General features: G+C 44.5%; 1 protein-coding gene across 1 annotated transcript; it reads left to right on the top strand.

The window, feature by feature from the left end:
* The first annotated feature begins 1,856 nt into the window (after window positions 1-1,856).
* SAL1 (SAL1 phosphatase-like protein) lies at window positions 1,857-21,789 on the top strand. The gene is made up of 8 exons (XM_086521801.1): window positions 1,857-2,067; window positions 19,869-19,944; window positions 20,054-20,127; window positions 20,231-20,436; window positions 20,522-20,729; window positions 20,890-20,988; window positions 21,070-21,223; window positions 21,416-21,789. Exons 1-8 carry the CDS (start codon window positions 1,873-1,875, stop codon window positions 21,577-21,579), a joined length of 1,176 nt encoding a protein of 391 aa, XP_086377927.1. The 5' UTR covers window positions 1,857-1,872; the 3' UTR covers window positions 21,580-21,789.
* Window positions 21,790-23,248: the final 1,459 nt, after the last annotated feature.

Below are 23,248 nucleotides of genomic sequence, written 5' to 3'. Positions count from 1 at the left end.
GAGAGGATTTTTTTAAAGTATATATAGGATTAATCTTTAATTTATTAAGAAATGTTAACCTACCTTTGCTAATTAAGAAGGATTAGGTTAATTAACGTTTAATTAACCAACTAGAGCTTGATCTCTAGTGATTTCTGCGTAGCGATCTCTCTAGATGAGAGAGAGTGTGCCAAGGCTCCGAGTCTATCTGAAATTTGAAGCAAGGGTCATATTTATAGGTTTCTGGGCACTCACAACCCCCACAGGCAAGTCATATAGAAGCAACATAGCACCATCTCAACAGCTTTCAAGCCGTCCATTCCTAAACACCCAAAAGTCAGGTAGCCCACACATAGGTATGGCCAAAAAGAACCAGAGAATCACACCAATTTGTGCCACATCCGTCGAAACACACTACCGCCACGAGGGTTTGCGAGAGTGGAGCTCTTCTACACCATTTTGCATGCCTTGCCTCGCACGCAAGCAAAGCCCCATGGCATAGAAGGTAGGGCAACCCTTGCCGAGTTCCTCATCAATATGGAAGATGGTTGAAACAATGAGGGCGCTCCTGCCTCCTGGTTGAAGTCTTACGACCTCGGATCTTTGCTCCAAGCCTAGCACAGAGGCAAGATTTCGTCCCACAGGGAGGGGATTGCCATGCCGTCCATTTTTCCAAAAACAACTGCTTGGATGATGCATCAGGTGGGGGAGAAGATCCCCCCCCCCCCCCCCCCCCCTTTTTCGAGGATGGAGGTCCCTTGTCGCGCGTGCCTTTCTTGCTCTCTTCCCACCCAACCCTACCAACATTTGAAGAGCCAGCAGTTGCTCAACGAGTTGAGAACTTCTCTTCATCAATCACAGGTTGAACTTATTATTAGGAAAAATTACCAAAATACCCGTCTATTTAGGAAATTCCCAAAATACCCCCAATATTTTGTCATAAATTCCCAAAATGCCCTTCAAATTTTCCAAAATTCCCAAAACACCCATGGTTGTGAGATTACATTTCTCCAGAGATAAAAAATTTCTAGCTTTTTATAAGAAAACTGATTGTGTATCAATACAACATGCTAGAGATAGAATTTGAGTTGGTTATGTGCTTCATTATTTTTAGACATAAGTGCTTTTTTTCACGAGGTAATTTGTGACAAATTACATGCTAAGCACTCAAAAATGGATCTCTATAGTCAAGAAGAAATAAAGATTAGAAAATCTTGAACAATCCAACCAAAATAGACACAAGGGTATTTCGAGAATTTTTGAAATTTAAGGGGTATGGGAATTTCCACAAATTAGAGGGGTATTTTGGTAATTTTCCCTTATTATTAGGGAAAATTACCAAAGCACCCCTCTAATTTGTAGAAATTCCCAAAATACCCCTCAAATTTCAAAAATTCCCAAAGTACCCCCATAATTTGTCATAAATTCCCAAAATGCCCTTAAAATTTTTCAAAATTCCCAAAATACCCCTGGTTGTGAGAGTAAATTTCTCCAAAAACAAAAAAAATTGTAGCTTTTCACAAGAAGAGTGATTGTCTACCATACAGAATGCTAAAACTAAGATTTGAGTTGGTTATGTAGGCTTTGGAGATAAATTCCTTCATTATTTTTAGGCATAATTGCCTTTTTTTGGGAGGTAATTTGCAAAAAATTACATGCTAAGCACTTAAAAACCGATCTCAATTGTCAAACAAGAATAAAGATTAGAAAATCCTGAAGATCCAACGAAAATAGATACAGGGCTATTTTGGGAATTTTTGAAATTTGAGGGGTATATTGGGAATTTCCACAAATTAGAGGGGTATTTAGGTAATTTTCCCTTATTATTATTACTACATTTCATTTCATTTCATTTCATTTTGTCGCCAATTCCGTACTGACCAGCTTGTGGAGATGGACTCAATCGTGGCGAGCTCACGCTTAACGAGAGTAGCTGCACAGATCGGATTCGGAGGTCGCATCTTTTGTTCTTCGTCCTTGAGGAATAGCTTCCTGACATACGCGGAGCCCACTATGGCTCTTTCAACTTACGAGCATGAGCTTCATCTCGCCGTGAGAGCTGCCCGCCTCGCTGCCCGTCTCTGTCAGGTTTTTCATCCTAGCTTTCTTGCTATCTCCACCTTCCTTGAATCCTCTGTGAAAGTTGCTCATTTCTTCAGATGCAGAAAAGAATGTCTGAGCTTATGCCCTCAGTCTTAATGACTTTCTTCTTTACAGAATCCTTCTTCATTAGTGACTTTGTGGTTTTGTTCACATTAATCTCTCGCAAGCTTTTTGTGGAACAGGCCTTATTACTTATCCTTGTTGATGTTCGCCCCATTTGTTGTGTCTGAATGCTCTCTTTCTTCTTGTTTTTTTAAAAGGTGCACTTAGCCTTTTTGTTTAATCTGGCAATGGTCCTGATTCTCGTCAGGTTTTTGCGTACAAGCTAGAGTTTCATGAAAAGATCCCATAGACTCTTGCAAGAGGCAATTTTTCTGTAGCTGTTTGTTACCTATTTCACTGGATAATACACTTGAACGTCTCAATCATGATGATCTGGACGTGACTTATGACTTTTTGTCTGGACTTGTTGATGTCCTTCGTGTTTTCATATTAAGAATTAAAGAGTCAGCCTGTTGAACTCATTTAGAAGAGACTTCATCAATACTTGTGGAAAGAGCAAATCTATGAAAGCTGCAATTCTCGTTTCAAGCGTTTTACACCATACATTATTGCGATGATGAAGGGTGCAATTGTGGTGACTTTTTGATTATTGAATAGATGTCTGAGCTTGTGCATGTGCATTTTTGAATGGTACACAAGTGAATGGGTTTAAAACCCCCAGAAGTGGGTGCCAGAATTGAACCTTGATTGGGGTAAAATAAGTACACAATTGATTGGATGTGATAGTGGTTGAGAAGATAAACCGTTGTAGCCATTGCTTCAAGAAGAATCTATTGAGAATGGGTGCACATGTTTCTCCAATTGTGGATAGCCAAGAATCTGTTTGGATCTCACTTAAGTAAACACAAATGATGCCCTATAATGTTGGCAGCTCCTCACTCAATTGGATCTTGTTACGGGCTTGGACACTTCAAGCGAGAAATCATTAGCAACACATGAACAAATACTGCACTTGAAAAGAGGAACCTGTGCTTCTTGGCGACTCCCTCCTCTGCCGCTCTGCGCCTTAACTCAAACGCCTTGCCGCTGACGACGCCGTGCAGAACGCACTCTGCACTCGTGAATTCAGCATGTGTCTCCCCCCCTCCTTCCAACTTGACTCCCGAGATGTTGCAAGTGCATCTATTCTGGGTCGTTCTGATGCAATGTATGATGTGGGTCAATTTTGTCGACCTTCCCTCTTTCTTGTGGCCAAGCATTGGGGACCTTGCTGCATCTGTGGAAATTCCCTCTTTGCCCCTATCATACAATGTAGTAACAGGAACAAAGCATGCATCCTCTGGCAAACCGAGGTTACCCAAGACCTTAGAAATTGACCTTGAGTCAGTCGGGAAGCTTGTGATTTATGGGGCACTTTTCAAAAAACTGCCCAACCATCTTAGCGACATCCTCGGATCTCATCCCTTTCTACCCCGGGAGCAAAACGCTGGTTCCTCGGGAACAGATTTTTGGGAAAGCACCATTGGAAAGAACCCCCTTACCATCTGCCTCAACCCCCCAGACTCCTAGTTATGTAGTGGCACCAAATGGTACTAGACCCACAGGGAAAGTGAACCTTAGACCTTTGTTGAGGACCTCAAACCTGGCCTCGACATCGGTCAACCCCAACCCTAAACCCGTGGTTGACAAACAGAAAAGGCCAATTGACAACCAGAGTTTTGCTCTTAAGCAAATCCGGTCCTCATCGAGTTGTCATTCTTAATTAAGTATTCTGTCACAAACTGGTGACGTGGCTGCCCAGTACACACACCCCCTCCCTTTGGCATGGATAGTCCCGCGGAGAACCCGGCTAAAACGATGACGTGGCACTGTCGTACGGACTGGCCCGGAATCTGCGGCGCATTTTGCGGAAAAGTAGCCACGTGGCAGCACGTACGGACAACAGCTTTTGGGCCTGTTTTTGGCTACATAAAAATCTACGTAATGCTTGGGAAAAAGCTACGCAAGTTGCTAAGCAAGGCTTGTGAGAGACAAGTTGCTTTATTTTGAAAGCTTTTAACTTTGAAGCTTTTGGGGCTCTGCGTTTAGCATCCATTGTAATCTCTTTATAAGTGTTGTTGGGCTCTCACTTCTCAAAGCATCCGGACACAGAGTCTGAGAGTGAGTCTCAACCACTCCCTTGTATTTTGAGTTGCAGATTAATACAAAAAGAAATACCTAAAGGGGCGCCAGTCTTTGGGGCCAATATCTCTAGGCACTTATGCCCTATAAGATGAGGTCGGGAGTGCACCCGATGTGCGATGAAGTAAGGGTGGTAGTGCCTAATAAGTCAAGGGTCGGGGCACGGAGATTCTTTGATAATATTTTGTGGAAGCGCCATCTTGCTCTGTCTCCTCTTTGGTAGGACCGCTATGCTTTTAGAAAAACATACGCTTGAAGCTCTAATACCACTATTACGGGGACGGTCACCACGTGCCAACGGAAAGGAATAGACTGAGCAACTTTAAGCACTTCAAATAACAACTGAACTGAAAGAGATAGACAACACGAGCCGGGGAGTGGCGAAGTTCCACCCCAAGAGAGAGCACTGGCCCCAAAGGTTGGCGCCCCTTTCGGTGTTTCTTTATATTGCTTGAACTCAGTTTAACGCCGGTACTCCAGACTGTGCACCTTCTCGAGGAAGCATGCCAGAGACTAAGACCTTTGCACAAGCCCTTTTCAAAACAAAAAATCCTTGTATATATTAAAAGACCCTTGGCCTATAAAAAGCAGTTTACTTGAAAAGCTTCAATGCTAAAAGCATATGGCCCAAAAGCACATGCTGAAAATCAACCAGCGTGATTTTAGGAAATCCGTACACTTGCCAAGTCAACAGCGTAAAATGCAGAAATCCGCACAATCTGCCACATTAGTAGTGTAAACGCGGGTGTCCGTACAGATGCCACATCATCATGCTTCTTGCAAGAGGTTGAGTGTGCGTATGTGGTCCCGCTTTAGTTTTAATGCTGTTAGGTCCCCTGGGCCCCATCGGACGGGGTTCCATAAGTTGGTAGGACTTCTTCTTCTACTGCTGGCTTTGCCATATGCTCGACACAATTCATTTGTACTCTCAAGGCGTATGCCATAAATATCAGGAACTAGTCCAATAGCGGGTCTAGCTCTCTTAGCAGCAGGTGGCGCTAGGGTTCTGTCGACCGTTGGTGCGGGCGTCGGCTCCTCTGGTCTATCAGTGCGTTTGGGACAATTAGAATGATTATGCCTTGTTTGAAAGCATCCAAAGTATCGGCCTTCTTGTAGTAAGGTGTGAGTGTCACATGACACATCCAACCCTATGTGTGCGTGGACAAGCTACAGCATGACCAGGGTTCAATTTAGTCAAGTCAGTCTAGAATAGAAAGTGATTTGGCACTTTTGTGAGTCTGTTTGTAGACCGTGCATGTCCAGACACTTAGATTGAATGCATATCCTTCGGTTGCACACAACATGATCGTCAGCATTCCCATCAAAATCCATCATGGGATTTTTCTAGTGCATAAATCTATTTTCCCTATTTTTGACATTTTTCACTTATTTATTAAGCGACTTTTGTTGGGAACTAGGTAGGGCAATTTTGCTAAAATAATATATAAGCAAACTAGAGCTAGCACTTTCTGGCAGAAGAGGCAGTAGGAGCACCTTGCTCAACAGGCAACTTCTCAGCAAGACCAACCTCCGCGACAACTCTGGCGTTCTCTCAACAGAAGGCCTAGTGTTTTTGCACCAGATCAGCCAGCGTTTTTGCACTTGCAGATTCCCGGCGACAGTAGACAACAGATCAGCCCTAGCGTTAGCAGATTTCCCCGAATAACAGAAGAAAGAAATCAGCCCTAGCGTTTTTGCATCAGCAAAGCAACTCAGCGTTTTGCAGATTCATCGCGACAGAACCTCAGTTAGCATCAGTGTTTTTAGTTTTCAACAGTCAGACTCCGTAGTAGAACCCCCAAACCTCGCAGATCTCACCTTCCCGCAGCAGATCCTCGCCACATGGTCAGATCCCACGAAGTTTGCAGATTCAGCCCGGAAAACGCAGATTTCAGCATCTGCGTTTTCAGCGCGTCGTCGTCGTACCGTCGTCATCGAGATAGAGACAGAATTCAGCAGATAAAGATTTGCAGATTTCAGCCCTTAGAGTTCTCAGATTCAGCTCGTCTCATTGTCGTCCTCATCGTCATCGACATTGTCGGCAAGTCCCAAGCATTGTAGAGATTTGTGCAATCAATAGCATAGACCACTCTCGCCATCGAGAGTGGGGCCCTTGGAGGAGGGTTTGACGACATCTCTGGTGTCGTATTCTCTTCTCTCTCTATCTCTCAGTCTCATACACTTTCATTCACAGTATTCATCCACTTTGTTTGTGTCCATTGCACTCTCTCTCTAAAGGAACGGAAAGCTTTCCCTTCCGTAAGTAAGGAACCTTGAGCACAGTTTGGAGCACTATCTTGAGCAAAGTTCAACATTCACTTCTGCTGCACCTTACATTGGTATCAGAGCTTTGGCAGTGTTCTGTATCACTCAAGGAAAGAACCACAAGAACCACAAGAACCACAATTTTTTTTTTTTGCTTGTTGCGGTCGCACGAACCCAAGTTCACTTGGGCGTGTCAATTCCTAATCGTGTTTTTGAAGAGTGACAGGAAACCCAAGAAAGAAGGGCTTGTCCAGCCTTCCCTTGTGCCTCTTGTCACTCATTGAGAGCGGACCGTGCACTTAGCGGCCGGCCAATCGACGTGAGGTGGGAAAAAGCAACCTTGGTGTGAGCGCAAGGCCGCCAAGGGGTGCGCCCGCGGAAAAGAGCAGAACTCGGGTGAAGAGAAGATCCTTCTCTAACACACATTGCAAGCGAAAGAAGAACCTCAAGAACCTCAAGACCCTCAAGAACCCCAAGAACCAAGACCCCCAAGAACCCAAGTTCCTCGTGAACTTAAGAACCCAAAACTTCAGTGGATGGTCATCACCCAAAGCGGCATGGATACTTCGCATGGAGGTGATGAGCATGAGGGTGGTGGAGAAGAATTTTCCCCACCAGGAGGTTTTTCCGACCCTCCCCCTTCCCCATCTACGCCAAGGATTGCACTAATTCCTCTGGAGGCTTTCGACATGATGATGATGGACAGGAAGTTAGAACGCGAAGCAAGAAGAGCAAAAAGAATGGCAGAATTTGATCGTGAATGTGCAGAAAGAAGAGCCGAAATAGAGCGTGAGCGCGAAGAAAGAAAAGCAGAAATGGATCGCGAGAACAAAGCAAGAAAAGCAATGAACGACCGACACATGTAGGAGATGTTGCGACTCTTTTCTCAAGTGCAGACACAGATGCAAGAGATTCGGGAAAAGGAGACTCTATTAGTCTCTTCTTCTCCCAAGCATGACACACAGGATTTGCATGATGATAAGCACGATGATTTGAATGATAATGATGAGCATGATGATTTGGATGACAATCACAAGCATGATGATTTGCATGATCAAGATGTGATTTCGCACGAGCATGATGATTTGCAGGAAAAAGATGTGATTGTTCACAAGGATGATGGTTTAGTTGATACTTTTTCTAGTAAAGCTAACCTCATTGCAGATTCGATCAATCACGAAGCACCGATCTTGGCTCTCGAGTCGAGGTCCACAGAACCCCCACAGGAAGATTCGATCGATCACGAAGAACTGATCTTGGCTCTCGAGCCTAGGTCCAAAGAACTCCCACAGGAAGTACTATGTGTTCGTATGATTACTCAGTACGCATTGTTCGAGTGTTGCATTCGTAATGCTTTCCTGTATTTTAGTCACCGTCCTTATGTGACCCCTTTTCATAGGCATGAAATATTGCACGTTGAGCACGATTCACTCATGAATGAGCACGGATGTATGTGGAACTCTCATGAAAAGATGAAATGTTTGCATCCAAGGAATTCACATTCTGTCTTTTCCTTGGCATGACACAGTACCCGAAAGAGCACAAGAAAGATTGAGCATCAAGCATAGGCATTTCCATTGTGTTTTGCCACAGTTGATTGATTTAGATCAGAAAATCAAGATTCCCCATTGTTTGCTTCTGTTTGATGAACGGTTTGGCACTCCGTCACTTTGTTCATCTGCATTGCAGGTACAGTTTTTTCGAAGGAATAGTATTTTTCCAGTCACTTTACATGGAATGTACAGTTTTTTCGAAGGAATAGTATTTTTCTAGTCACTTTACATGGAATAGGTATGTTCATGTTTTTGTGTTGGAAGTGGTTTCATGAATTTTTAGCCTCGGAGATTCTTGAAGAAGATGGACCTACGTCCATAGACAAAGTTGAAGCATTGAAGGAGACTCAGAAGACTTTGTGTCTCTCTCGGCGCGGCCCAAAGAAGCAAGCGTTGCAGACCTTTATGAAGTTTAAGTATCGCATGACCCACGCATCAAAGTGGGCCGGCGAAGAGTCCTTTCTAGGATTCCGGATGTTATTGGCGATCTACCTCGACGCCATATAGCTCGGTACCAGTACCTCACTTTGAAAAGGAGGGGATGTCACGTAACACATCCAACCCTATGTGTTCGTGGACAAGCTACAACATGATCACCAGGTGTCACGTGACACATCCCAACCCTATGTGTCCGTGGACAAGCTACACCACAGCAGGGTTCAGTCAGTCCAGTCAAGTCTAGATTAGCAGTGATCTGACACTTTTGTGAGTCTATTCGTAGACCGTGCATGCCCAGTCACTTAGCATAGATGCATATCCTCCGGATGCACACAGCATGATCATCGGAATTCCCATCAGAATCCATTAGCGTCAGTTAGGGGAATTTTCCAGTGCATTTAGCCTATTTTCCTATTTATTGGGATTTTCACTTATTATTTTTAAGTGACTTTCCTACAAAAGTAGGTAGGGCAATTTTGCTAAGTTAATATATAAGCGACCCAAAGCTAGCACTCCACAGCAAAAGAGGCAACAAGAGCACCTTGCTCACCAGGCAACTTCTCAGCAAGACCAACCCCCGCGACTACTTTGACGTTTTCTCCACAGAAGGCCTAGCGTTTTTGCATCAGATCAGCCTTGGCGATTTGTGCACAGCAGATCAGCCCCGACGTCATCACGACACAGCAGATCAGCCTAGCGTTTTTGCATTTGCAGAACCCCGGCGACAAAAGGACCAATTTCAGCCCCTGGCGTTTTTGGATTTCAGCAGCAAATTAAGACCGGCATTATTCACCTAAAGTGTAGCAGATTCAGCCCGTAAAGACCATCAGTTTTCAGCCCTAAGAAACCTCATTTTTCAGGCAAGAAAACGCAGCCAAAACAGTCATTTTCAGCCACCGAAACAGTCCCGAAATTCAGCGATTAGAAGATCTCAGATTTCAGCCATCGTCGTCGTAGTCGTCGTCATCGTCGTCACCATCGTTGTCATCGGCATAGACCAAGTTGCATAGTCCATTGCATATGCATTGTACACCTTTGTGCAATCAAGACATAGATCACTCTCGCCCACGAGAGTGGGGCCTTCGGAGGAGGGTTTTACAACTTTTCGGTGTCGTATCTCTTCTCTCTCCTTCTCTCAGTCTCATTCACTTGCACGCACAATATCCACTCACTTTGTTCGTGATCATAGCACTCTCTTGAAGACGGAAAGCTCTTTCTTTCCCTAAGAACTAAAAGGAACCTTGAGCAGTAAAGATCACTAATCTTGAATATTCATTCCGCTGCACCTAACATTGGTATCAGAGCTTTGGAAGTGTTCTGCATTACTCAAGGAAAGAACCACAAGAACCAGAAGGATTTTTTTTGCTTGTTGCGATCGCACGAACCCAAGTTTACTTGGGCGTGGCGATTTCTAATCGTGTTTTGTTGAAGAGTGACAGGAATCCCAAGAAAGAAGGGCTTGTCCAGCCTCCCCTTGTGTCTCTTTTCACTCATTGAGAGCGGACCGTGCACTTAGCGGCCGGCCAATCGACGTGAGGTGGGAAAAAGCAACCTTGGTTTGAGCGCAAGGCCGCCAAGAGGTGCGCCCGCAGAAAGGAGTAGAACTCGGGTGAAGAGAAGATCCTTCTCCAACGCGATTTGCAAGCGAAAGAAAACCTCAAGAACCTCAAGAACCCAAGATTCTCACGAGTCAAGGACCTCAAGAACCTCAAGACCCCCAAGAACCCAAGTTCCTCGTGAACTTAAGAACCCAAGACCCGCAAGAACCCAAGTCCCTCGTGGACTTAAGAACACAAGAACCCACAAGAACCCACGATTGCAGAACACTCGAAGCGGATTGGATACTTCGCTTGGAAGTGATGAGTGTGAGAGAGGCGAAGAAGAATTTTCTCCACCAGGAGGTTTTTCCGACCCTTCCCCATCTACGACAAAGATTGCACTAACTCCTTTGGAGGAGTTGGAGCAAGAAAGAGAAGCAGAAAGAAAAGCCTACGAAGAAGATATGGCAGCCATCGAGCGTAAGTACCAAGAAAGAAGGGCAGCCATAGAAGCAGAATTTTATCGCGAGAACAAAGCACAAATGCAAGAGTTATTGCGACTCTTTTCTCAAGCTCAGGCACAGATGCAACAGAATCGGAAAAAGGAGACTCTCTCAATCTCTTCTTCTCCACAGCATGACACACAGGAATTGCATGATGAATTGAATGATAATGATTTGTATGATAATTTGAAGCACAATGATAAGCATGATGATTTGGATGCAATGATTTGGATGACAATGACAAGCATGATGATTTGCATGATCAAGATGTGATTTCTCACAAGCATGATGAGTTGCATGAAGATGATGTGATTGTTCATAAGGATGATGTGTTAGTTGATGTTTTTTCTAGCGAAGCTAACCTCGTTGTAGATTCGATCAATCACCAAGAATCGATCTTGGCTTTCGAATCAAGGTCCACAGATCCCCCACAAGAAGATTCGATAGATCCCGAAGAAGCGATCTTGGCTCTTGAGCCTTGGTCCAAAGAATCCTCACAGGAAGTATTATGTGTTCGCATGATTGATACGCACGCATTGTTCGAGTGTTTCATTCGTGAAGGTTTCCTGTATTTTAGTCAGCATCGTTATGTGATCCCTTTTCCTAGGCATGACATATTGTATGTTGAGCACGTTTCTATCATGGATGAGCACGAATGTATGCGGATTGTTCATGAAAAGCTGAAAAGTTTGTATGTCAAGAAGTCGCATTCCATGTCTCTTCCTTGGCATGACACAGTTTTCGAAAGAGCACATGATTGTATGAGCACCAAGCATGGGCATTTCCATTGTGATTTGCCACCGTTGATTGATTTCGATCAAACAGAAAAGATTCGAGCGCATTGTTTGCATGTGTTTGATGAACGGGTTGTCACTCTGTCTCTATGTTCATCTACATTGCATACACAGTCTTTAGAGAAGACAAGATTTTTTTCCTTCACTTTACATGGAATGGGTATGTTCATGGTTTTGTGTTGGAGATGGTTTCAGGAATTTTCAGCCATGGAGATTCTAAAAGACGACAGAAGCAGTTCTGTAGACGAAGTTGACGCAAGAAAGGAGATTCAGAAGACTTTGAGTCGCTTTTGGCGCGGCCCAAAGAAGCAAGCGTTGCAGACCTTTATGAAGGTCAAGTACTGTACGACCCACACGTCAGGGTGGGCCGGCGAAGAGTCCCTTCAAGGATTCTGGATGTTGTTGGCGATCTCCCTCGACGCCATACAGTTCGGTACCAGTACCTCACTTTGAAAAGGAGGGGATGTCACGTGACACATCCCAACCCTATGTGTCCGTGGACAAGCTACACCACAGCAGGGTTTAGTCAGTCCAGTCAAGTCTAGATTAGCAGTGATCTGACACTTTTGTGAGTCTATTCGTAGACCGTGCATGCCCAGTCACTTAGCATAGATGCATGTCCTCTGGATGCACACAGCATGATCATCGGAATTCCCATCAGAATCCATTAGCATTAGTTAGGGGAATTTTCCAGTGCATTTAGCCTATTTTCCTATTTATTGGGATTTTCACTTATTATTTTTAAGTGACTTTCCTACAAAAGTAGGCAGGGCAATTTTGCTAAGTTAATATATAAGCGACCCAAAGCTAGCACTCCACAGCAGAAGAGGCAACAGGAGCACCTTGCGCAACAGGCAACTTCTCAGCAAGACCAACCCCCGCGACTACTCTGACGTTTTCTCCACAGAAGGCCTAGCGTTTTTGCATCAAATCAGCCTTGGCGATTTGTGCACAGCAGATCAGCCCCGGCGTCATCACGACACAGCAGATCAACCTAGCGTTTTTGCATTTGCAGAACCCCGGCGACAGAAGGACCAATTTCAGCCCTTGGCGTTTTTGGATTTCAGCAGCAAATTAAGACCGGCATTATTCACCTAAAGTGTAGCAGATTCAGCCCGTAAAGACCATCAGTTTTCAGCCCTAAGAAACCTCATTTTTCAGGCAAGAAAACGCAGCCAAAACAGTCATTTTCAGCCACCGAAACAGTCCCGAAATTCAGCGAATAGAAGATCTCAGATTTCAGCCATCGTCGTCGTAGTCGTCGTCATCGTCGTCGTCACCATCGTCGTCATCGGCATAGACCAAGTTGCATAGTCCATTGCATATGCATTGTACACCTTTGTGCAATCAAGACATAGACCACTCTCGCCGACGAGAGCGGGGCCTTCGGAGGAGGGTTTTACAACTTCTCGGTGTCGTATCTCTTCTCTCTCCTTCTCTCAGTCTCATTCACTTGCACGCACAATATCCACTCACTTTGTTCGTGATCATAGCACTGTCTTGAAGACGGAAAGCTCTCTTTCCCTAAGAACTAAAAGGAACCTTGAGCAATAAAGATCACTAATCTTGAGAAAATACAACATTCATTCCGCTGCACCTAACACCTGTCACAAACGGGAGCGCATAACAATATATAATACATTCGGATAAATAGGATTTATCACTTATTACTGAAGCCAGAGGATATAGAGAGAAATAAATAGAGAGAGAGATAGAGAGTGAGAAGATCGACACAGTACTGGGGACCAGAAGATGGGTTGGTCCCCCCCGGCCCCCCCCCCCGTAATAGTATCTTTATTACTGAGGAGAAGTCTATACAAGCACTTGAACCGAACGTATTACCACGTTCGTTCTAGAATAAGACTTGATGGTTCCTGGAAGCCTCAGCTTCCGATTCCTAGGGCAAAACCCTATTCCAAGGAATTTGCATTCCTTATTCCAATTCCTCAAGAATCAAGGTTCTCGCCTCTGGATCTCACCTTCCAGACTCAGGGAATGACATCCCTGCAACTCTCTTTTCCAACTCTGTTTCCAGAGTCCTCTTCCCGCAGAACAACTCTGCTTTCCCGGACACGAAGTCCTTACTTGGGAATCCCAACTTCCGGATCACAACTTGAGAGACTACCTCTCTCCGATCCGTGGATCTACTTCCCAAACTCGGGTACGAAACCCTTGGGCTGATCTGGCTCTAGTTCCTCAGAGCGCTTTTCTCCTGCAAAGGCTCATACCTTCCTCTGCTCCTACTCCCTCACTAAGAGGAAGTACACCTGCAAACAAATACTCAGAATTCATAACATGAAAATCGTTACCTTCAAAGTCTCGACGCTCGAAACGCAACTCCGTTCTCGAAAAGCAATTCCCCGGAAGAGATCTCTCCATAGAAAATCCTCTCTTCCAATCCTACACACAAAAGAGGTGTGTTCTCGGGTTCCTTCTCGTAAATCAGCCCCGTCTACGACGTTTATGGGCTGAAAACAGAGAAAAACAGCAGCTTGTCGCGATGGAAACACGCTTCGTAGGCACTTCTTTGCGAGGGAACTCGCGCACTGGGTCTTGGCGACATCTGGTACACTTGGGGCAGCCATGGGCATCACCGGCAACGTCTTCTTTACGGTTGGAATCTGCAGCAGCATCTCCTCCTTGCAAAGATTGGTCCCCCTCCCTGAGTAAGGGCATGTGATGCTTTTATAGCTCCTAGCCACGGGCACGAATTGCTGCTCGCGTAGAGATCGCGGCCGTTTTTTTTTTTTTTTTTTCTCATGTTCTGCCAGAAAAAGAGAGAGAAAACACTGGCTGATTTGTTGCCTTATTTATTAGATGGCTGCCCACTTATTAAGTGGGCGGCTGGCGTATTTTAAAAGTAGTCTGAACCTGCCCAAAAACTCAATAAAACCTTATAAGTTAAAAATAATGCTTTCACAGCACTTCCCAGGCGTCCCTGGATGCAATCATACGCACAATTGCAATGCAAACATAAACTTCCTTGCGGGAAAGCATCTGTTTTTCCGAAAAGCAATCCCGCTTTCTTAGAAAGCATCTGTTTTTCCTCAAAGTTTCCTCTAAACCCATCTTCATTCAAGTGCTTGCTTTTCCTTGTGCACAATTCTAACACAGTTCGGAATTTCCTCCCGACTATGGATATTCCCTTTCCGATGCACCCATCACCCACCTTGTGACGCATCAGGAATACCCATCACCTAGTCCTTTCCTACCGAACTTACGCTACAATCTCCTTCACGATGCTCTATGTCACTCATCCTATGACGCATCAGAGATGTCCGTTCCTGGATGGTTGGATACTTCTTTCCGATGCTCCCTGTCACCCATCCGATGTGATGCATCAGAAGTACCCGTTCCTGGTGGCCTTATAGATATTCCCTTTCACAGTGCTCCCGTCATTACCCTGAATGACGCACTAGGAATATTCTGTACTCGGATGTCTCCAGTGAGAAAAACCCTCTCACTTAAAATTCCAATAATTCATTTAGAATTATTTTTCCTTGGTGTTCCAAGCGAGAAAACCCTTTCACTTATAAATCCAATAATTCATTTAGAATTATTTTTCTGTCAGATAAAGCCAATTTGGCAACAACACCAGGGTTCAGTTCAGTCAAGTCAGTCTAGAATAGGAAGTGATCTGGCACTTTTGTGAGTCTGTTCGCAAGACGTGCATGTCCAGACACTTAGATTGAATGCATATCCTCCGGTTGCACACAGCATGATCATCAGCATTCCCATCAGAATCCATCAGAATCCATCATGGGAATTTTCCTGTGCATTAAACCTATTTTCCCTATTTTTGACATTTTTCACTTATTTATTAAGTGCTTTTTGTTGGGAACTAGGTAGGGCAATTTTGCTAAGATAATATATAAGCAAACCAGAGCTAGCACTTTCTGGCAGAAGAGGCAGCAGGAGCACCTTGCTCAACAGGCAACTTCTCAGCAAGACCAACCCCCGCGACAACTCTGGCGTTTTCTCTCACCAGAAGGCCTAGCCTTTTTGCACGAGATCAGCCATCGTTTTTGCACTTGCAGGTTCCCGGCGACAGTAAACAGCAGATCAGCCCTAGCGTTAGCAGATTTCCCCGAATAGCAGAAGACAAAAATCAGCCCTAGCGTTTTTGCATCAGCAAAGCAACTTAGCGTTTTGCAGATTCTGTAACAGACTTGGACACTCCAAGTCAAGAATCAACCACGACAGCACCAAATAACCACTTCAAAACAATTCACAGATCACAATAGATTTGCACTGGCCCGGCGGAGTTCCGTGCCTAGAGATATTGGCCCCAAAGACTGGCCCCCCCTTCGGTATTTCTTTTTATATTAATCAGATCAAAGTACAAGAGAGTGGCTAGGGTTTCACTCTCAGAGTCTGCGTCCAGATGCTCTGAGAAGTGAAGCCCTCTCCACATATTTAAAGGTACAAGGGATGCCCAAAAGCAAAGCCCCAAAAGCTTTTAAATAAAAAGCATAAGAGCTCAAAAGCTCTTCTCTCTCAAGTTCTCCTTTTTTTTTTTGTTAAAAAAAAGCATTCTCTTCCAAAGCGAAATTCGCGTAGCTCATCATTTAAATTTTTTTTTTAAAGCCTCCGCGATTTTCAAAAATTAGGGTTTGCAGGAATTTTAGGGTTTTTGGCAGAAATTAGGGTTTTTGCTATCCGCCACGTCATCACTTTGTGACAAATTCATCGCGACAGAACCTTAGTTAGCATCCACATTTTTAGTTTTCAGCAGTGAGACTCCGCAGTAGAACCCCCAAACCTCGCAGATCTCACCTTCTTGCAACAGATCCTCGCCGCATGGTCAGATCCCGTGAAGTTTGCAGATTCAGCCCGGAAAACACAGATTTCAGCATCTGTGTTTTCAGCGCGTCGTCGTCGTACCGTCGTCATCGAGATGGAGACAGAATTCAGCAGATAAAGTTTTGCAGATTTCAGCCCTTAGAGTTCTCAGATTCAGCCCGTCTCGTCGTCGTCCTCATCGTCGTCGACATCGTCGGCAAGTCCCAAGCATTGTAGAGATTTGTGCAATCAATAGCATAGATCACTCTCGCCATCGAGAGTGGGGCCCTTGGAGGAGGGTTTGACAACATCTCTGGTGCCGTATTCTCTTCTCTCTATCTCTTAGTCTCATGCACTTCCATTCACATTGTTCATCCACTTTGTTTGTGTCCATTGAACTCTCTCTCTAAAGGAACGGAAGGCTTTCCCTTCCGTAAGTAAAAGGAACCTTGAGCACAGTTCGGAGCACTCATCTTGAGCAAAGTTCAACATTCACTTCCGCTGCACCTTACATTGAGGCGTCAAACGAGGCCTTTGCGGTTGATTTTCACGAGACACTCGAGAATTTGTTCGTTGTGGTTAGTGGCCGGAGATTCTTCTGTGGTAAACTCTAGCTTTCCCTTCATTTGTTTGTAGCCGACCCCAGTATGGTCCATAAGTTCTTTGCATGGTAGAGACTTGCTTGGATAGACAATATTCCTGCAATGGTGATGGTAGTCCAATGGTGTATCGCTCGCATTGGGCCTCCAAGGGAACAGATCCAAAGGACACCGGACGGTACACGTTGAGAAACCTTTGGTTATATTCGTCCATGGTTTCAGTGGCAAGCATTTTCAAGTTGCCCCACTCTGCCAAAATCCGGACTTCAAACATAGAAGTCATGTCACTACGTGCAAAAACTGTCTTGAAAGCTTGTGTAAGGTGCAGCGGAATGAATGTTGTATTTTCTCAAGATTAGTGATCTTTATTGCTCAAGGTTCCTTTTAGTTCTTAGGGAAAGAGAGAGCTTTCCGTCTTTATGGAGAGTGCTATGATCACAAACAAAGTGAGTGGATATGTTGCGTGCAAGTGAATGAGACTGAGAGAAGGAGAGAGAAGAGATATGACACCCGAGAGGTTGTAAAACCCTCCTCCGAAGGCCCTGCTCTCGTTGGCGAGAGTGGTCTACTTTGATTGCACAAAGGTGTACAAAGCGTATGCAATGGACTGATGCAATGGGACTATGCCGATGACGACGACGCTTGATGGCTGAAATCTGTGATCTTCTAATCGCTGAATTCGGGGACTGTTTTGGTGGCTGAAAATGACTGTTTTGGCTGCGTTTTCTTGGGCTAAAGTTGGGGGGGACTTCTGCAACCGACTAGGGGGCTGATCTGCTACGGTGTCATAGGCTGAAATCGCTGTGTATCTGCTGCTGGTTTGGGCTGAGAATCAAAAACGCTGGCTGGATCTGTCTCTTGCCAAAAATGCTGAAATGGCTGAACTGTGGAAACGCTAGCAAATCCGATGGATCTCTGGCGATGGCAACAATCTGCTAACGCTAGGGTGCTCATCGGATTTCTGGCGATGGCAACAATCTGCTAACGCTAGGGTGCTGAGTGTGATGGCGGTGGTCTGCAATGAGGAAACGCCAAGGGAAGTGAGTGGTTGCTGCTGGGAACAGAAAACGCTAGGGGTCCTTGAGGGGTACTGTTGAGAAGTTGCCTGTTGAGCGGGAAGCTCCTGCTGCCTCTTCTGCCAGAAAGTGCTAACTTGGGTTTGCTTATATATTAACTTAGCAAAACCCTACCTACTTTTGTTGGAAAGTCACTTAAAAATAATAAGTGAAAATACCAAAAATAGACTAAATGCACTGGAAAATTCCCCTAACCGATGCTAATGGATTCTGATGGGAATTCCGATGATCATGCTGTGTGCAATCGGAGGATATGCATCTACACTCAGTGACTGGGCATGCACGGTCTACGAATAGACTCACAAAAGTGCCAGATCACTGCTAAATTTAGATTGACGGACTGACTGAACCCTGCTGTGGTGTAGCTTGTCCACGGACACATAGGGTTGGGATGTGTCACGTGACAGCTTGCCAGGTCCTTGGAGCATGCGGTTGTGTTGCAATTGAACTCCACCATTGCATAGCATTATCTCTAAGAAATCCTGCTGCTCGAGAAATCTTGGATTCTTATGTATAGTTCCCTAAAGCATAGATGTTGTCGAATTGCTGTAGGAACTGCAATGCTTTCTTGTGATCTTTCACCCCGGAAAAAGTGAAAAATTTGACTGTCGTGCCACCATCTTTGAAATCTTTGGGTTGGTTTGGTGCATATCTCGGGTATGGATAATAAGGGTATCCATATGGGCTCCAACCATTGTAGCCTGGTGGCGGTGGTGGTGGAGGTGGGGGCAATGGCGGTGGCAAAGGCGGTTGCATTGGATTAGGGTCAGATGGATGCACCATATTCCTGAAGACTCCCCCGATCGGGACAGATAGCTGAGAAGGTAGCCGGTTGGAAGCTCTCGTACTTTCTGGTGCCGAAGGAGGAGGTACCACCTGGGGCATCAGAGGGGGTAACATGTAGTTCAAAAATTGTTGAAAACTTTGCAGCATCGGAAGATTCTGTCGAGGATGCCGCGAAAGAATGTCGTGGAGTTCGTTGAGCAAAAACTGCAAATATTCTGCTGAAACCTTGAATTCCAAGTCTTGGGTTCTTTATGGCTTATGCCTTGTAAGACATGAGCGGTGAAGACGGGAGCGCACCCGATGCGCGATGAAGTAGTAGCTAATTAGTCCGGGTTGGAGGGCGAAGATGCCTCAGATAAAAATTCCAATAGCTCTGTCTTCTCTTTTGTAGGACCGGTATGCTTTTAGAAAAGCACACGCCTGATGCTCTGATACCGCTGTCACAAGACGGGCACCACGTGCCAATAGAAAAGAATAGACTGAACAACTTTAAGCACTTCAAATAACAACTGAAAGAGAGAGAGAGACAACGTGACATGGAGTGGCAAAATTCTACCCTAGAGAGTATTGGCCCCAAACCTTGGCGCCCCTTTTGGTATTTCTTTATATTGCATCAACACAGTACAAGCCGGTACTCCAGACTCCGCACCTTCTCCAGGAAGCATGTCAGAGAATGAGCCCTAGCTTCATATTTAAAGGCCCTTGGCTTGAAAAGCAGTTACAGTAAAAAGCCTTTAAAACTCAAAAGCTTCTGGTCCAAAAGCAAAGCCAAAAAGATGTCAATGCATTTTACGGAAATCCGTACAGCCTGCCACGTCATCAGCAAGCGCAAAACGCGGAAATCCGTACAGCCTGCCACGTCATCATGTCAGCACAATTTTCAGAAATCTGCCACGTCATCAGTTTTTACGTGTGTGCGGGTCTTGCTTTATTTTAATCCCTTCATGTCACTGGGGCCCCATCGGACGGGGTCCCCATAAGTTGGTAGGACTTCGTCTTCTTCTGCTACTTGTTCTTCTTAGGGTTTAGGCCTCTCTGCCGGCATATGTAAGTTGGCCCCATTCTTTAGGCTTTGACACGTCAGTAGTTTGTGACACTATACCCCATGTAAAGTGTTGTATACCTCACGGGACAGGCTGGGTTTAGCATCTCTGAATTTTTTTGTACCTAGTAGTACAAAGATTACATTTTTTATGGAAGGCAAGTAAATAGACAATTAAGGATTTACATTAATGATTTCTTGTAATTGTAAGTTTCTGCTTCTCTAGACAGTTCAAAAGAAGTTGTTGGCGAAGGAAACACAATCTAAGGCAGACCAATCTCCAGTCACTGTTGCTGACTATGGTGTGCGTTCTTCCCCTTCAGAATTTGACATTTCATAAGCATGCATTTTCTTTTTGCTTTACTCGTGGAAAAGCGCACAATATGATTATTCAAGAGTGTGCCAGTGCAGGCTCTCAAGCTTTGATCAGTTGGGCTTTGCAGAGAGAGTGTGGTTCAGAAACCTTTTCTATGGTAGCTGAAGAGGTCAGTTTTTCTCTCTGGCTAGATTCTATAGGCATCATTGTTTGAATCCTGCATGCCTCCTGGTTTTGCTATTGGAACTTGTTTCACAGGATTGGTACTGCAGGATGCGGATGATCTACGTGGAAAAGATGGGTTGGAAATGCTTTTGCGTATAACAGACCTAGTGAATGAGGCAATTATTGCTGAGGGTGTGCAAAATGCTCCGAAGTTATCGAAAGAGAATGTTCTGGAAGCTGTTGATAAGGGCAGGTCTCAGGGTGGTCCAGTCGGGCGACACTGGGTTTTAGATCCTATCGATGGGACCAAAGGGTATGTTTGACCCGACTTTTCGACCCATAAATGTTTTGTCTCATATATTGCGCGCAGTGCTCTGATGAAGAGAGTTTCTGGTCAGTTTTGTTAGGGGAGATCAATATGCAGTGGCCCTAGCTCTCTTGGATGAGGGCGACGTCGTACTTGGAGTTCTTGCATGTCCTAATTTACCCCTAAAAGGAGTCTCTGCTCAAAGTTCTTCAGGAATACCAGTTGGCTGCTTGTTCAGTGCAAGGAAAGGTGCCGGAACAATGCTGCAATCCTTGGATGACTCTTTTGTGCCTCAAAAGGTAAGCCTTTTTTTTGAAGCCCCATTGTTAAAGTGACATAGATTATCTTGTTTCCTCCTTCATATTTGTATTTTTATATTCTTGGCATTGCTCACACAGATTTTGAGCAGTAGTGCTTGCTTCTGGCGTGTTTACAATTTTGTGGGATGCTCTTATGCAGGTCCATGTAAGTGATGTTGATGACCCCGCTCATGCAAATTTTTGCGAGTCGTTTGAAGCAGCTCACTCAAGGCAGAGTTTGACAGAGCGAATAGCGAAGGTGGATTCCCATTGATCCATTAATTATTTTTTGTATCCTCAAATGAATTCATATTGATAAGTGCTTTCGCCGTGGGAGCAGATCATGGGAGTCAAAGCACCTCCAGTTAGGATTGATAGTCAGGCCAAGTACGGTGCCATGGCTAGAGGTGATGCTGCTATATACATGCGATTCCCACATGTAGGATACAGAGAGAAGATATGGGACCATGCTGCTGGCTGTATTGTGATACAAGGTAATCTTTATAGGGGTGGCTGTTTGTGCCTTTTTGGTCGACTTATGAAGGTGCTTTGTTGATCTCTTACCCATTGGGTTACCTCTTGTGGGTGCTTGGCTGTCTTTCCGTGGCCGATGGGTATTTTTGTAGCTTCTCTGTCAATGGAGTCTCTTTCTTTCTCATTTTGGCCTGCATTTTTATTCCAAACAGAAGCTGGAGGGGTGGTATGTGATGCGGCTGGTAACCGACTGGATTTCTCGAAGGGCAGATATCTGGATGTGGAACATGGCATCATGGCAACTAATCCAAAGCTCATGCCAACATTCCTTGCTTCAGTGCAAGCGGCACTGGAGGCTGAAAATCGGGTTTCTTGATGGATTCACTCTCTAATTGTGCCATCACAGTCAAAGAGGCTGGTTTTTGTAGCTGTAAATCATTCAATATGCTATCATGAATTTTGTGTCATCGGCACATTTCAAATGGAGGGTTGCATAGAGTGTTTTGGAGAGCTCATTTTTCTAACGATATAAAGGACCTTTATATGCTTTTTCCAATGATTAATCTGACAAAATTTGCCTAGTGTTTATTATCTCGTACAATTGTAAGCCGAGGCGCACTCTTCCCGAGCAGGGATTGCTTAGTATTTTATGCTGTGAAAATTCAGTATTGAAATTTCAAAAGCTGCTTTTTGCTTGATTAGGCACTTACGCTTTTGGTTGGACTTACATCAGGATAAATGAATGCGTCTCATATTGAAAAATGACAGACTTACCAGATGCAAGTGCTCACCTTGTTGTAAACAGCAAGGAGAGCTCGCAGTGAGACAAGATCACCATGAGTATACAAGAACTCAAACCTGTAGGCGGTGCTGCGCACACCTAGAATGTTAAAACAATTGTGGGCGGATACGATGGTGAGGTACTGAACCGCAGCAGTAAGATGGCAAAGCCAACTGGAAAACTGAGGTTGTGGCAGGTAGTTGATTATGACAAGATGCTCGAAACTGATGTACAAGACAACAGTTATTGTTACTGTAGTTTGTCATGATGCTGTTATGCATGCCACTATTGTCTCAGACTTGCCCTTATTCTGGCCTCGGTTGCTAGGTACTATACTAAAGTAGATAAATGAAAATGCAATAGTTTGCGATGAACATATTAAGCAAAATCAAGAAGGGTAACAAGCAAAGAAAATACATACAGATATTTTATTGGCTCAGGCAATGCTAGCCACCACAGACCGTTCCTTAAGAGTCACGAGTCCCAAGTATGAATGACCCCAACGATGTTGAGTTTAACATGGCAACTAAGCACAAGGAGTAGCAAATCTGGGCTATTTGCCTTGGTTTTGATACAAAGACCTAAGGTAAGGCAGATTGAATACATAGTAAATCATATCTAGAGAAAAATAATAGTAGTACATAGGAAGTCCAAGAACAAACCTGACGCCAAGGATTGCTTGAATGCTTGAAATTAACTTGCTGATTTGCATCCAGGGTTGGACCTCTTATATAGGCATGAAGCTTGGGTGCATTGCACATGGGATACTTCCGGAACCCTTGCTCACACTTCCTTTGGAAGTTCTTTTTCGTGAGAGAGCTGATTTGATTAAAGTAAGAAAAGCAAGATACAAATGCCCCTAAGGAAGGATAGGGGCTATCATGTCCATAAGAGCAATGGCCTAAGAACAAAGATACGATCATGAGAAGTTAACAAGAGCAGCAAAGCAGGTAGAAATTACATATAATATGGAAGGCTCTTAAAATGCTAGAATGACTGGCCTCCATCTTTGCCACCTAATGAATTTTTGAATATCCTTTACATCTCCTTGGGAAGCATCAATAATCAAGCCACAAATCTCTTTCATAACAACCAGAAAACTGAGGGAGAAAGGTACAACAAAGGATGAGTGAGGTAGGCCAAATGAAGCCTTATTTCTTTCCAACCACATATGCCATAGGAAAGCTCCTCTGAGATAGGTCTAGAGATGGATATCCAGAAAGCTACATTCACCCAACACAGATTTCTAGTTGATATGTGATGA

Source organism: Adiantum capillus-veneris, chromosome 10 (genome assembly GCF_014529385.1).
Source record: "Adiantum capillus-veneris isolate H3 chromosome 10, ASM1452938v2, whole genome shotgun sequence".
NCBI classification, from domain to species: domain Eukaryota; kingdom Viridiplantae; phylum Streptophyta; class Polypodiopsida; order Polypodiales; family Pteridaceae; genus Adiantum; species Adiantum capillus-veneris.
Note: the sequence above shows the minus strand (reverse complement) of the source record. Positions and strands in the feature narration are given on the sequence as shown.